Source organism: Falco peregrinus, chromosome 15 (genome assembly GCF_023634155.1).
Source record: "Falco peregrinus isolate bFalPer1 chromosome 15, bFalPer1.pri, whole genome shotgun sequence".
Classification (NCBI taxonomy): Eukaryota; Metazoa; Chordata; class Aves; order Falconiformes; family Falconidae; genus Falco; species Falco peregrinus.
This window is the reverse complement of record NC_073735.1, coordinates 6,938,195-6,953,632: the sequence shown is the minus strand read 5'-3', so window position 1 is coordinate 6,953,632 and position 15,438 is coordinate 6,938,195. Positions and strand designations below refer to the sequence as shown.

Below are 15,438 nucleotides of genomic sequence, written 5' to 3'. Positions count from 1 at the left end.
CTCAGTGTTTCCCAAAAGCCAACAGCTCTTAATTGTTTCGGTGCAGGTCTAGAGCAGCTGCCAAGCACTGACCACCCTGCGCACCGGCGCCTGCTCCACGTCCCAGGGAGAGGTAGGTGTTTTCCGCACATGTAGATCAGACTAGACCTGCTATCCCAAAATTCAAATGCAAACCACAGCTCTCTGCCTGCAGATAACCTTTTCCACAGCAGGCAGCCAATTCTGGGAAGCCGAGGGATGCTCCCAGGAGGTGAGGAGGGGATGTGCCTGCAGCAGCCCACGCACCCCGAGGATTTCTCATCTTTGTTTCACAGGTAGCTTCTGCAGCTCCAGAGCCCCTGCACGGCTGGAGACTGTCTCCAGCACACTTTGGACAAACAAGCCTTTGCTGTCCATCAAGAGCCAGGTGGCCCCGCTATAAGTGATGCAGATCAGAAACCAGGCTGCCTGGCGCATGCAAGGTCCGGTACTTGCACCATTTAGGAGAACTGGTGTTTCCAGTTCCTCTGCAGGACACGCTGGATGCGGCCACACTGAGCCCTCTGCTCGGGGATTGCCCCCACACCAACCTGCTTCCCAAGGAAGGAGAGGCAGGCTGCAGTGGCTGGTCATCGGACTCCTGTGCTGAGGAGGGAAGGGGCCACCACAGCTGGAGACAGACTCATGAGGCAGCCTCAGGCTATTTCAAAGAGAATGAGTGAGCCCCCCAGAGCACCAGCCCCTCCTTTAACATTTCCAGCTGTAGGAAGATAGGTTACAAAGAACGGGTACAAGTAACTGCTTTCCTACTCCCAAGGAAAATTCAAGGCTAAATGTGTATTACTGCCCTCTCCCTAACACGGGGCAATTGCACAGCCTCTGCAGCCTTCTCAGGAAAGCATTTTATTCTGGTCCACAGCATTCACAAGCTGAGTTTTGATATGCTCGCCCCAGGGCTCGTGCCCATGGATCCCCCTCCAGAGGCTTTACCCTCTCACATCTCCCTGCCTACATTACCTCCATACCTGAGCCAAGCCCCTGTAAGACCTAAACCACCTCCTTTCTCCCAGCCAGGAGCAGTAACCCAAAGGGTTAAGGGCTTTTGTGCAAAAAGCCACTCCATCACATGTGCCTACATGAACAGCAACAGCCGCAGAGCAGCTCAGGAGCGGGTATGCATTGGGGTGCTGAGCACATCCCTGGACCCCTGCCTGCGGGCTGCGTGGGGGCACACGGCTGCAAGCTCTCCACTCGCCTGTTGCACACCAGTCCCACGGGCCCACCGCAGCACACATGGCCTTGCTGCCAGGGCCTCAAGAGCCATGAGAACGTGGGCAGCCCTGGAGTATCCCTGTCTTTAGCCAGAGCCATGCCCAGGGCCAGGCGCAGAGCCCGGGGTGGGAAGAGCTCCCCCCACTCCCTGGGGCTCCCTTGGTACCTGGGTGCTGGGGCTTGCCAAACTCCTTCCCAGCTGGTCCAAAAGAGCCATGTCCACATGGAGCACTACCAAAACATTTATTGAGAAAAGTGCAGGGTGGCCAGGCTCCCCAGGACCACTCTGCAGCTGACCGCACATCTGGGGAGACAAGCACAGCCTTGGCCATGGGCAGCCAGCCTCGGCTCACCCGACGGGTGCTCACCCTGCCAACCTGGGGATCTCCTGTAGCACCTTGTGTGCCTCAAAGCACCCGTGGGGAGATGTGGGCACTTGTTTCCTTGGGGGAAATGCATCCCTGCCGTGGCGTGGCCAGGGAGGTAAGGCTGGCTACGTGATCCCTGCGTGTTCAGCAGCCAGAGGGAGGAGGAAGCAATCCAACACGGTCACTGAACAAGCAGCTGTGAGATCCGGGGGCTGGCTCACACTGGAGAGGGGCTGGGAGCTGCCTGGGAAGAGTGGCTGCTCTGCATCACGCTCCACTTTGGCCTTTGGCTGCTGCTGACTTCTGTCACACCTCCTGCAGCCTCCCCAGAGAGCAGATCTGCCCCACGCTGCTGCAGAAAGCCTCATCAGAGCAGACAGGGGGGCAGAGACCGGCTGCGTGCAGTCCTGGGAGCGAGGGCTTGCTCGGACCATATCCACAGCATGGAAAAATAAACAAACAGGTATTTCTCTCATGGGGAGGAACACCACTTACAAGGCGCCCTAAACCTGTCTGCAAACATGAGAGTAACCACTGCTCCTCCCAGACGGTAGCGTAACTCCACCTTGGGGCTCCCCTTCACTCAACCCTTCAGGGAAAAAATAGGGAACGTGGCCCTGCGGGTGTGGGCAGTGCGGCGCACAGCTGCACGGGGCCCAGCCCCATCCTGCACCCCAAGGCAGCACAGCTGCCACCTGGCAGCAGCATGCAAAGGAGAGCACTCCCTCACCACGGGCACCCCATGGCTCTCCTGCCCCTTGCTTCCATCCTCGACCTCCACCGGCTTGAGCATGCCGCAAGTCCTGCCAGGAAGCACTCGCGACATCCTGGTCCGGACATGTCTATTTACACAAGGAGAACCACAGACACAGGGCAAGGAGGCACTTCCCAGCCGGCACGGCCAGCTGCCGGCACGGGCTGCTGCCCCCTGCGTGCCACCGGGCTGGGTGCTTTGCCCAGCCGCCACCAAGCCACCTCTCCCTTGCACTGGGCCAGGGCAGCAGAGTCGCTTTGTAGGCGCCGTATTTTCAGAGGTTGGGGGCAGCGATGGGTCCCTGGCTGCACAGACAGTCCAGAGATAGGCAGGGGGGATCTGCTGGTAGCATCATGCCCTGGCAGCAATGAAGGGCAGGGGCCCGCGCTGGCTGGAGAGGCACAGCCCAGGCAAGTGTCCGTCCGGGTTTTAGTCATTCTCACTCTGCAACGGAGAGAGGGAGAGCAAGGGTGAGGTGCCAGGGGCTGCACTGGGGAGGATACAGCCCCTTTTCAATGCACCCAGGACCACCTGATAAGCCTCCCTGCCATGCCACCTCACCTCCATTTTGCTGTATATCCAGCTGAGGAGCTTTGTCACACGTGTGTAAACACCGGGCTTGTTCTTCTGGCCACATCCTGTCCCCCAGCTTGTCACCCCGGCCACATACCAGCGGCCATGGTCCTCACAGACCAGGGGCCCTCCACTGTCACCCTGGCACAGAGGGGCAGAGCAGTGAGGAGTGGAGGCAGGGGATGCCCCTCTGCTGGTACCCAGCCAGGGAACAGCGGAATGCAGGAAAAACGGGCAGCCCTGCCAGTCCTGCACCACCTAGCCTGGTGGGACCATGTGGCCCGGCTCACCTGGCACGCATCTTTCCCTCCCTGCAGGTACCCAGCGCACATCATCCGTGGGGTCAGGTAGCCCTCATACACCTTGTCACTGTTGCAGATCTTGTAGTCAATCAGCTTCACCTCTGCCTCCCGCAGCTTGGGGGATGTGTTATCTGCAAGGCAGGAGGAGCCATGGGGCAGGGTGGGCTTTGTGTCCCCCCATCACCCCCTGGCTCCCCCGCAGCACCAAGCATTTCCACAGCAGCAAGGGGGGAAGCCGGTATTTCTTGCAGGCCTTATTTCTACAGATTTGCACAGCCAGGAGGGCGATCGCTGCAAGTCACCCCTGTGAAACCAGCCCTCAAATACCGCAGCAGAGCCACGCTTGCTCTTCTCACACGCTGTGTTCTCAGGTCGGGCTGCGGCATGCAGGAGCTGCCTGCGGAAAGCCAGCGTCCTCCCTCACCTTCATTCTCCCTGGTCTTCCCAAAGCCGGTGATGAAGCAGGACCTGCCGGTCTGGAATCGCTGGCCGTACATGGGAAGGCAGGCTGGGCGAACCTGAGCTGGAGGGACACATGTTGAAAACCAGTCAAGGAGAGAGGGGTGAGTCACCCAGGAGCAAAACAGCTGCTGTAGTCACCAGCCCTGTGGCTAGGGAGGAGCGTGGCATGCAGGAAACACTCCCCTCTGCGCCCACCCGGGCAGGGTCCCTGCCGGCCCCCGGTGTCCTACCCACACAGGGCACAGTGTGCGGCACGATGCTGATGCCAACAGCACTGGTCCTGCCAGGGGAGGACAGGCCAGTTGCCAGCCACGGGACAGGCAGGTGAAAGCAGTGTGGCCACAGCAGAGTGGGATGCTTCAGCTGGCAGCAGCCCCATGCAGCCCAGGGGATGGCTCCAAGGGGACCTGAGCTGCCTTTTGTTCCTGGCATCCCCAGGCTCTCTCTGCCCCCCCCCCGAACACCAGCCCCAGCGAAGCTCAGCCCTGCGGCATTGCAAGCTGAGAGGCATCACCTGAGAGCGTCAGCGGCCTGGAGAGCTTCATGAGAGCAATGTCGTAGTCATCGTGATCGTCGCTGTAGTTGGAGTTGATGATGACCTGGGAGACGGAGATGCCATCTGTGTGCTGCTTCAGGTCCGAGACGCCGCCATACACCTTCCAGTCATCGAGGATCTTCATGTTGTTCCTGGCCAGGGAGAGGTGGAGGCAGCAAGGAGTGAGACACAGGGAGACCTGAGCTGAGTGCCAGCACGAGGGCTGCCGGCTGCAGCCGGTGCCCCCAGGCAGGACAGCAGCACTGTGGGAGGCTGCCCACAGCAGCACTCACATGAAGAAGCAGTGGGCTGCGGTGAGGACCCACTGCGCATCGATGATGGTGCCGCCGCAGATGTGGATCGGCCCGTACTGCACACTGACTTGCCAGGGCCATTTGCTCACGGAGGTTTCCTTTCCTCCGATGATCCGGCCAGAAATCCTCTGCCCACAGGCTGGAGGGGAGAGCAGGGCTGAGAGCAGGGCTCAGGGAGAAGGCAAGCTTGGAGGGGGGCGCACACAACATCCCCACCACCCGCAGACACCAGCGGTGCTCAGTACATGCGCAGGGGCCAGTGCAGGCCAGGGGAATGCAATCTTCGCAGTTTTCTGTTACCCAGACAGTTTGCTGGAAAACGCCCTATTTGCCCAACCCTGTGCAAAGGAGGGAGGAAAGTGCTCCCAAGCATGTGTTTGGCCTTGCCCGCCCTCGGCTGCCTGCCCTGCCAGCCGGTCCCCTTACTTGTGCATCGGAGGGAGACATACTTTCCCGTGAGACACTGTGAGCTGCAGGAGAGAAGAGAAACAGCCTCAGCCCCAGCCCTACAGCACCAGGGCAGGGCCAGAAGGCAACACCGCCTGGTACCTGTTGAGGCTCTGCTGGATGGTGTCTCGCTCCTCGGTCACAGTGAGGCTCTTGCCGGAGATGTGCAGGGGGATGTATTCAGTCTGTGATGCACTGGGAGGGGAGAGGAGAAAAGCAGTGAGGGTCCCCCCACCGTAGGCACTGACTGCCTGGTCCCTGCCTTCTCAAAGAAGTTAGTTCTGCACACTAAACCTGGAGAGGGATGGACAAAAACGCCCAGAGCAGCACTGGACACAGCCTTCCACTGGAAAAGCATGGTGCTGGTGGAAAAAGCACAGCGGACCAGGCACCTGGCCAGGGGAAGAGGACCAGAGCAACACCCAGGGGGCTGGCAGAGCCCCAGTGCCCAAGCAGGATAACCCATCCCTGGGGAATTACTTCTGAAATCCCAGCTGCCGGCAGGTCTTTCTGGAGAAGGAGTCATCCCAGGCACTGCTGCACACTGGCAGCCACTGGCTTTCAGTGCTGGAGTAGACGTGGAGCAAGGACTCGTCGGATGCAAAGCGCACTGCGGGGATGGAGCAGGCAGGTCAGTAGTACCCAGTGCCCTGGGGGCTCCCCATGTTCCCACCACCCCTGGCTCCCAGGGCCTCACCACAGCCCAGCTCATCGCTCCTCTGGGAGCAGTCGACGATGCCGTCACAGCGCACGGGGTTGTCCTTGCAGGTCTCGGCTGGCTCCTTGTACACGATGCCAGTCTGCGACCTCCAGAACATAACTGGAAGCAAGCAGATGCTGTGGTGAGGCTGCTGGCAGCGGCCCGCTGTGGGCGAGGGTGCTGCAACCCACCCAGACTGGGGTCTGGAGGAGGTCTGCCAAGCCCAGGGGGCCCAGACACCAGGCGTGAGCTCGGGTGCAGGGCTGCTGTTCGAGCCAAGAGTGAGAAGCTGCAAGATGCAGGGCTGGAGGAGGACTGGCCAGTCCCGAGCATCGACCAGTGCTGCTCAGCTGCCACAAGCCTCTCTCACTTAACCCACTTCTGGCTTGCTCCAGCAGAAAGATGCATTCAGCCTGGCAAATTCTTCAAGCCCACCAGCTAGAGCAGCTGAGACTGGTGTTAGGAGGATTAAAGAGATTCCCTCGCTGCCTGTGCCGCCTACAGACCGCACTTTGCTTGCGGGGTCCTGTCTGGTAACGCTGCGCCTTGGGGAGGGTGAGCATGGGTGCTGCTGGGGCGCCCTGCCACCCTGAAGCAAGCCCAGGAAAAGGGAAGCGCAGTGCAGCACCCCCCGGCCCCCCGGCCAAGGCAGGCAGCCGAAGCAGCAGCTCTCCTCTTCCCGGGAATCTGCTCCTGCCTGTCCACCAGATGTCAGGAACACTCCGGCAGTGGGAAGAGCGCATCTCTGCCTGCTGCCTGCGGGCCAGGGATTTCCCTGGGCCATCTCCCAGCCCAGCTCCCCCAGCCTCCGCTGACCTGCAGCCCTTCTGAGGTGCCCCCCCCCCCCCCCCCCAGGGAACCCCGAGCCCCTCCCTGGCTGGGACCCCACTCACACAGCAGGATAAGGGCGATGAGCAGCGCGATGAGGACGGAGATGCAGAAGATGAGCGCGAGCCGTCGCTGGCTCATGCAGGGAGCTCTGAACATGGAGGATCCTGGCAGCAAGGCACAGGCAGGGTCAGGGGGAGCAGCTGCCTCCCCAGGGTGCCTGGACCCTGCTGCCCACCAGCACGTGCCAGGAGCTTCCTGGCTCCCCATGCGCCCCACTGCCCAGAGCACCCACAACATGTGGGAGAGCAGGGCCACGCATCCCCCCATCCTGCCACCGCCACTGTCCTCTCCCATGCCCCTGGCACCCCTCACACACCCCCAGGGAAACACCAGCCTGTGGCCAAGGCTTGTGCCAGCAGCAGGCACAGGCACCCATCCCTGCATCCCTCCATCATCCCTCCCCACCCTGGGTGGGACCAGGGCCAGGGCAGCCAGAGACCACCCTTGGCACCATCCTCTTACGTGTGCTCTCACAGGTCGTGCAGGGGGCCGGGGCTGGGCTGCACTCTGGGCTGTAGGGCTTGAAACTAATGCCGAGGACACTTTCTCGAGGCTGCGGAGGTCGGGCACCGAAGATGTTGCTGCCTGTGGAGGCATGGAGGCTGGAAGGGACACTGCTGGGTGTTGCAGCGGTCTGTGAGCAGAGGAGACCATTACTGGCGATGCCCACCGGACAGTCCCTGCAGCTGCCACCCCTCTGTCCAGGCAACTCTGAAGGCAAAGGCGAAGCGGAGCCGAGCTCCCCAGCACGGTGCTGAGCTCCCCAGCACCGCCAGCCGTTGCCACTAGTGGCTAATCCTCCGCAGTACCGTAAACTACGCAGAGGTGCCACTGCGGTGCCTCTTTCTGTACCATCAAGCCCAAGCCATGCGTCATCTGGGATGGCTGAAAACCTCTTTGTCACAGAGCTGTTCCCCCTTTAGGTGGCTGCTGGCCAAACTTCCCAAACTGATAGCTTTGCTCAGAGCGATCAGCCGAGTATTTGGCAGCGGGTCAGTCATGCTGTGGCCCAGTTCCACAAGGCTAGTGCCCCAATTTATGCATCTATCCTTAATTAGCCATTTGAAAAATACAGTGCAATTTCCAGCTGTTATTTAGTAATACTTAATAATCAGTGTTTTCCAAGCCCTGAAACGTCCTGCACTCTGGAATGCTGCTCTGCAGTTGTGTCACTCCTGATCCATGAATTTGCAAAAGAGTATGTATTTGTTTCCTTTCCTCAAGATATACTCTTCCAAGCACTCCATCAGCTATAGAAGCAAGAACCCCTCATTTTCCCTCTGAGAGGACCTGTGTACAAAGCCCAAGATAAATGCCATTTTCTCTGCCATTTGTAAGATCTCGGTTACATCTTTAGCAGTAAGAAACGGCTGTGTGCCTTACAGAAACTGCAAGGGCATCACGCACCAGCAGCACGGCAGTGACAGCCCAGCCTGGGCTTTGCTGCCGGCAGGTGCTCACTATGCTGCCTCGCTCCTCAGGCCAGCTGTCCCCCAGCGCCACGCAGCCACGACCGACTGTGTTCACACTGGGCTGTTCAAGGGAAGCCAGTTAAATTCAGACTGTCTGTCCCTGCAGACAGCGTCGCTGCTGCCCCTCAGAAGGGGCACCCAAGGGTGAAGCGGAGCCGCCAGCCTTTGGCAGCAGAGCGCAGGCAGCGTGGCACCCACACCCCAGCCCACCGCCCAGGGGGCTGCTTATCAGCTGGGGGGGTGCTCAGACGCACCCCTCTGGAAGCCTGTCTGATTTTGGGCCCTGCAGCTGCTAGAAATCACACTTCCCCATAACCACAAACCATCCCTTACCCAGAGCAGGCAGCACCTGGGCTGGTGCACGGCTCTGGAGCAGGCAGAGGGGATGGGGGTGGTGGGCAGCACAGGAGCCACCACCACCAGGTTGCCCGCTTCCAGCTGGATTTTCTCTGTCCTCGTGTTTCCTGCAGGGAATCGGGAGCCCTAATGAACACATTGGGAGCCTGCTCAGGGTCATGCTTTGTAAATACAGCTGTGCCCTTTCTTGCAATGCAGTGGTGTAACTTCCTGGGCATTATCCCGTGAGTCACGCACCCTGGCGTGGCCACACGCTCCCGGCACAGGGTCTGCCTCAGCCCCAAGCCGAACATGGCAGGGGAGACCCCACCTCTTAACTGTGCCTTGGGAACCGCTCCCAGCCCAGGCGCACCAGCCGCAGAGCCGGCGGGCACAGCACCCCGGGCTCCTGGCAAGGCTGCCTGGCCACCCGCCCTGGCTAGCAGCGGGGTGTGCAGGGCTACCCCCCGGCACAGGCTGTCAGCCCCACCGGCACAGACCTCCTCCTGCCGCCCGCAGGGCCCTTGGCAGGCACCGTTAGCCTCTCCCGGCCATTGACAGACAACAGCAACCCAGCGAGCAGCTCCCCAGCCTCCTGCACGCATGGGGAGGAGAGGCAGTTTCTGTTTCTCAGCATCACCCTCCCCTCCTCACCCCTTCCCCGGCAGGCAGCAGTAACAAGCCTGAATTTGCTCAGCCTGCAGCTGAACGACGGTTCTCCCTATTCCTGAATTTCACAGCAGCTGCGTGGGCAAGCCCAGGACAGCCGTGCTGCGGGCTTGCCTTCTCATGGGGCTCTCCCAAGGTGCTGGGGAGCCCAGGAGAGCCCCTCGGTGTGTTCTGCCAGGCTGGGTTGGCACAGCAGCCGGGAGGGCTATAGAGTGCCCTGGCAGTGTCCTTCCCTAATGAGCCTGAGCAGTCACACCGATGGGATTCAAGTTCTTGTGGCAAGTATTGCACGCCTGCTCCGTGAAACACCCCTGGGTACCCTCAGTGCCCGTTGTTAGAAAGCAGAGACTATCAGCAAGAGAGCCTGAGTTCCAGCAGGTCCCCCACCACTGCTTTGCAGAAACAAAGCAACACATCGGTGCCAGGAGCCCTTCCTAGGAAAATAATTTCTCCTCTCTATGTGTAAATGAGGTTTTTATAAATACCCGGACAGGATAATTTATGTTGGCATTTGTATGCTATCTCTGCATGTCTGATATTTCACATGCCTCATCCTGCAGCCAGCATAACCCTTCAGTCATCAGATCAGCAGAATTACAGTGCTGTTAAGGACAAACCTCTCCATTGTACTAGAAAACACAGCCCAGCTTCACCAGTAAGCTAGCGATGCTGGACACTAAAACATTCCCACCTCCAGTGCGCAGACACTGCAAATCAACACGTAAGTACACTATAGGTTAAACTGCTCTTATTATTTCTTAGCAGGAAAGAAATAATGCCCTTTCTTACACTCAGGTGAACAATTAGCTACTTATTTCCTTAGAAGTCTAAAGTTCAAGGTTTGTTTTTTTTTTCAGGTCTATCACCAAAGCTAACAAAACTTTTACCACAGGCTCCCAGCAACCTGCATAACTGGTTGCTGTAGCGTAAGCCACTGGAGCAGAGAACAAACAGCAGCGGCTTTATGAAGATATTTCTGTTAAGGAGCGTGCATTACCCTGGTGAGTGAGCTGCGACTTCTGCCCACAAAACCTTTACTCATCCTTTGCTGGCTTTTGAGTAAAAGTCAGACCCGGAGCCATGCCTATCTCACACACGTGACTGCGGTTTGAGCCCTTTTTCTGACGTCCTCTCTGCGAATGTTCCACCAGCCATGAAAGCTTTAAGCGCTGCTGGGGGCTGAGGGATGAACGTCGTCAGGCTTGGGGACTGGAGCACAACCAGCTCCTCTCTGTGGCAGGCCTGGCTTTCAGATGAGCAGGGAGGAGGGATGCTGGGGACACCAGGGGAGCAGGGATGCTGGGGACACTGGGGGACTCCTGGCCAGCTCTGCCCACCTGATGCCTGGCCCAGGCTGCTTGGGGGATGAGTGGATGGTGCCTGTCTGCAACACAAGCCCTTTGCTAAACCTGTCACGAGTGTAAACAGCACCTCACTCCTGTGCTCTGCTCTGAGGCTTGGAGCAGAGCTGGGAAAAGCATTGAAGCCACCGGAGAAGCCCACCCCATTCGCATCATGAGCTGCCATGTGCACTGACCTCCAGCTTGACTCCCTGCCATGGAGGCAAGGCCACCAGACCCATGCCAGAAGAGGCCAGTCACCAGGGGAAAGGCAGTCAGGGCTGGTTTGAGGCTCAGGATCCACGCGTGATGGGGAGGGAAGGCAGGGAAACCAGCCAGCAGTCACCCACAGTTTCGGAGTGGGAGGGAGAGAGGAAGCCAGGCAACACCTGGGGTGTTGCAACCAGACCCAGGGCCCAGCCGTGTCCCGGTGGAGCAGAAGGGCATGGCAGCTACCCAAAATCTGGAGCATCAAAAAGGGAGGGAGACAGCCTAGCTGAAATAAGCTGGAAGGAGCTGCCTAAATAGGCGATCATCTTTCCCAGGTGGGCTCAGCAGCCCGCCCCTCACCATGGTTCTCTGCAGCTCACAGCCCATTGCCTGGAGCAGGGAACTGGCTCCTTCACCTGGCTGTGGAGTGCTGATTGTCCATGGCAGATTAGCTCAGCAAGCACACAACAGCGACATTGTCCTCCTGCTTACTGGGGATGAAACCCTCCCGAGCTCATGAAAGCCCCCCTTCCCTCCCAGTGATATCCATCCCACTCCAGTGCCGCAGCTGCGTGGTGCCTCCCTGGGAGGGGGCAGACCCCAGTCCCGGGGACAAACCGGGCAGGAACTGCGAGAGGATGCTGCCAAGACTCTGGTGCTGTAAAGGGGCAACACATGGGGAAGTGAAATCCCAAAGCACACAAGGGCCGTTTTGAAAGCACAGGGGACAAGCCGTGCTGATTGAGTCAGCCCAGCCTGGCCAGCGACAGGTTGCCCTATGCCAGTGTGAGTAGTCCTTCAGGCAGAGATCAGAAAATGTTCCAGGGGGTGAGTAATCGCTGCTCACCCCATTCCATGGATGGACAAACCGAGGCAGGGAGAGATGAAGCGACTCTCCTGCAGTTGCAGTGCCGAGGGAGGCACCTGGGACTCCTAAATGGCCCATTTAATCCAAGCAACAAAGCCCAGGTGGCCCAGTGGGGATGCCCAATATTGGGTAATTGTCTCCATAGATGTGCATCCTAATTTCTGCCCTGCCCTCACCAAGATGCGGTGCTCCTGCCTGCTTTCAGGGCCACGCAGAGCTGGGATCACACTGCCATGCTGGGGGCAGGCTGCCTCTCCCTCAGGACCCTGCCAGGATCTGGCACAAGCCCACTCTGCCCCTGCTCTTGCCTGCCTCTGAGGCACCAGCATGCCAAGGGGCAGGAAGAGGATGGCTCTTACAGCTGGCCCTGCCTCCCCTGGGCCCCATCCACCCCATCATTGCACGTTCCGGACGTCGCTGGCACAGCCGACAGCCCTTGGTGCGGTAATTACCCGCTGCCTCGCCTGGGCGGGCTGAGCCCAGTGCCCAGCCGGGGAGGGATGTTTTCCCCATGACAGGATGCTCAGCATGGCCCCGCGGCTGAGACTAAGCAGGCTCCAGTCAACCCAGCCTGAAAAGAGCACAGGGAAAACTGCCAGGAGAGCGGGCAAGAGCGAGCAGTGGGGGCCAAGGCCACCAGCGTGCTGCCACTGCTACCGACATGCTGCTGGGAGGTGCCAAGGGCTCAGGAGCATGCAGCTCCCATGGCTGCCAAGCCACACCGGCTCCCACCAGCAGCACCAGCCCTCCCCACCAGCTGGTTCCCCCCAATTTGCAAATCTGTTCCAGCATGGAAAAACAGCGGTGCTGGGGGGCCCGGACACCTCCTCTGCCAGCATGGGGCTGATGTCGGGGATGCCGGCGGCAGTCCTCCTCCCTCCATGTGCCGAGGGGGTGCTGGAGGCAGCCAGCCCCACAGGCGGCTCACCCCAGGTCCTTCTCCCCACCAGCAGCAACAGGCTGCTGTGAAGGCAACACCCCAGAGAGCAGGAGGGAGAAACTGGGCCCTCCACCAAACCCCAAGGAAAACGGGTCCGTACGGCCACAGAGCAACCCCCGATACTCCGGGCTGGAGCTGGGGGAGCTGCCCGTGCCTTACCGGAGAGGTTTTCCCGTCCATCGGCCGCTGCAGGGCTGGGCTGGGGTCACAGCTCCAGCACAGCCATCCTTCGCTGCGCAGCGAAGTGCAGAGCGAAGTCAGGTCCTCGGGGACAGGGCAGAATCTGTTTGCCGAGCAGGCTTGTACGTCAGTGCCAGCGCCAGCACCAGGTGTTGGAGGAAAACCAGTCCGACCTGCTGCCCAGCTCCACCGCTGCCTGTTTCCCAACTGCTCCAGGCACAACACGAAAATTACCTGCCTCTGCTGCCGGCTGCGCCAGCCAGCCGCTGGGGAACCAGGGCAGGGGCTATAGGAGCCTTGGCTGCTGCCAAAGGTCCAGGGGTCTGGGAGCAGGGGAGGTCTGGCCCTGGGGGAGAGTGGCATCCCAGGCACCAAGGGCTCCTCACTGCTCTCCTAGCTGCCTGCCCACCTAGGGTCCCCCTTCTCCGCTGTGTGTCTGCCACACACTCACTCACACATCTCCTGCACCCGCCGAGGCTGCATGCACCAGCTGATGGGAGAGGAAGGGATGCGCAGCCATGTCCAACCCCAGAAAAAGCCCTCTCCTGAGCCCCAGGTGACCGAGAAGTCCAGAATGCCCTGTTTTGAGGGAAAAAAAAAGCCATTTCCTTCTAGTTTCTCTAGAGGCTTTTTCACTCCCTTGCTAATGGAGCAATGCTTTCACATTGTGCAAGGAGAAAGCAGCAGTCTCCCACTTCCTCTGTGGACATGAGCTAGGGATGCTCTGCTTAACCAAGAACTCACATTGGACAGGAACAGGTAAAAATATTGAGATGAAAAGGTCCAGCTCCATCATGTGCTTCCTGATACCCAGACCCCAGACCCATGACCCCCAGTGCCACACACCCTGCTCACCCCAGCACTTGGCTGCCGGGGGAGTGGTTGCAGGGCAGATGAACGAGGCTGCACCACGATCTCTGCTCTGTACTGCACTGCAGAGAAGTGGGATGGTGTCCCAGAGATGCAGCTGGTGCTTCATGTAACCCAGGCTGCTCCTAGCTTCGGCCACGGTATGGATGAGCAGCTTCTGGGATAAGGGCTCATTGCAAGAAATGGCCCCTCCTGCCTGCCCGCAAGGGCTGGCACCAGGTGGTGCGAGGGCAGCGAGTGGCTTGGCAGGGAGGAGGGTAACCTCTCCGATGGCCCGGTCCTGGGAGGCTCTGTCTGGTGGCGTGGTGCCTCCTGGGAGCCCCATCCTGACACTGTTTTCCAGGCACATTTCTCCTGGCATTATTCATAGCATAAGTCCCTTATTCATCCGGCTCCCCACCCACACCTGCTCTTCAGAAGGGCAGGAGACAAGCAGGGCTACCTAAGCTTGAAGAAAACTTTCTTCAAAGCCCCCTTGATTTCAAGGCTGAAAAGCTTGGGATGGATCCCGCTGTCCCCTCTACCCTGCCCCAGGGCTCCCCATCCCATCCCTTCCCAGAGGGATCAACTCCTGCCCTTCTCTCACGCACAGCCCGGGGCCAAACCCGGGCAGCCATACAGGAGTATCAAGGAGCTCAGAGAAGACTGACACCTGAGCCCATCCTCATCTTGGTGTTTGCTCCTGTTTTCTTCTAGCAAGTTCATTATCAAGCCTGTTGCCTGCCTCTCTCCGGTGAGCCCAGCCAGAGCCTTGCTGCCTCGGCAGGTCCCGCACGTGCACACAGGGCAAATGCTTCCCCAGAGGCGGCCACAAGCCAGGCTGCCTGCTCTGGGGATCCCCTCTGCCAGGGCAGGGTGCTTTCTGAGCCAGCCCTTGCTCTGCAGCACACTCCTCTTCAGTTTTCACATGCAGGACTAACAGCATTGTGTTTGCTTTTTGCAGTTCACCCGGTGCCCCTGAGGGCTCTGCCTTGCTGGGGTGCAGGGGCAGAGGGAGGCAGGGGCTGGCCCTGTGGCGAGCTCTGTCCCCGGACAGCCCTGAGCTGGCCTGGCCCGTGTGCCTGCACAAGCTGCCACATCCTTTTAAAAGGGGTTCTCAGAAAGTAGCTCCAGGCAACAGCTCCAGGAATTATTGCTCGCTGGTGTTTCTACAAAGCCACCTACAGAAAGCAAGTTGCAGAGCATTGTGCCTCTGAACTTGACACCAGCAACCTGATGTTAAAAGTCATCCGTGCACAACACCTCCTGGGTGAAATCCTCGCACTTTCTTGCTGGTAACTGCTGCACCCTCCCACCCTCTCAGCTAGCAAACCAAGGTGCTAATGGCATGCACAGCCAGAGCCAGCACCACCAGCCTGGAAGAGCCTGACAGCTCCTCCGCTCTCTGCTCAGACCTCCAGGCATGAGGGAATTGGGAAGGGAAGAGGATAACTCTGCTCTTCCAGGCAAGGCACAGAACCAGCCCTCCAGCCTCAGCCTGAGCCCTGCACCACATAGTGCAGCATCACCGCCTGAGCCTGCCGTGCCAGGGCTGTGCGGCCCCTCTGCTGCCCTGGACAAATCTCCCTGAGGTCCACCAGGAATCCCAGCACCGCTCCAGCCTTGCCCGTGCCAAAACTGCCAGCATTGCTGAGGCTGCAGCACCCTCAGCCCCGGCTGCAGCACAGCAGCTCCAGGATGCGGGTGCCATGTGAGGGAGCAGCAGCCAGGCAGGTGGGAGGATGGAGCCCAGGACATGCTCTGCATCCTGCCTCGCAACAGGAGCAGCCCTTTGCCGAGTAGGTGCCCAGGGCTAGTGGCTGGTAGGAGGGTCCCGGTGGAAGCCAGGCACAGGGTCAGGCCTGGGGTGGCTGCAGCTCCCAGCCCTCGCTGTCCCTCAGAGGAGCTGCAGAGGTTCTGGGGAAAGACGTGCTGTGTGGTTCTGACTCAGGTGATTTCCAGCTTTGTAAAAACATG

General features: G+C 59.6%; 1 protein-coding gene across 1 annotated transcript; it reads right to left on the bottom strand.

Moving 5' to 3' along the window:
- Window positions 1-1,492: 1,492 nt before the first annotated feature.
- Window positions 1,493-13,456, bottom strand: TMPRSS13 (transmembrane serine protease 13). The gene is made up of 13 exons (XM_027790445.2): window positions 12,592-13,456; window positions 7,060-7,231; window positions 6,600-6,701; window positions 5,704-5,826; window positions 5,487-5,616; window positions 5,109-5,201; window positions 4,986-5,029; window positions 4,539-4,698; window positions 4,225-4,397; window positions 3,673-3,771; window positions 3,237-3,379; window positions 2,935-3,087; window positions 1,493-2,817 (listed from the first exon to the last, which is right to left on the bottom strand). The coding sequence occupies exons 1-13, from the start codon at window positions 12,973-12,975 to the stop codon at window positions 2,803-2,805; spliced, it is 1,791 nt and encodes a 596-aa protein (XP_027646246.1). The 5' UTR covers window positions 12,976-13,456; the 3' UTR covers window positions 1,493-2,802.
- Window positions 13,457-15,438: the final 1,982 nt, after the last annotated feature.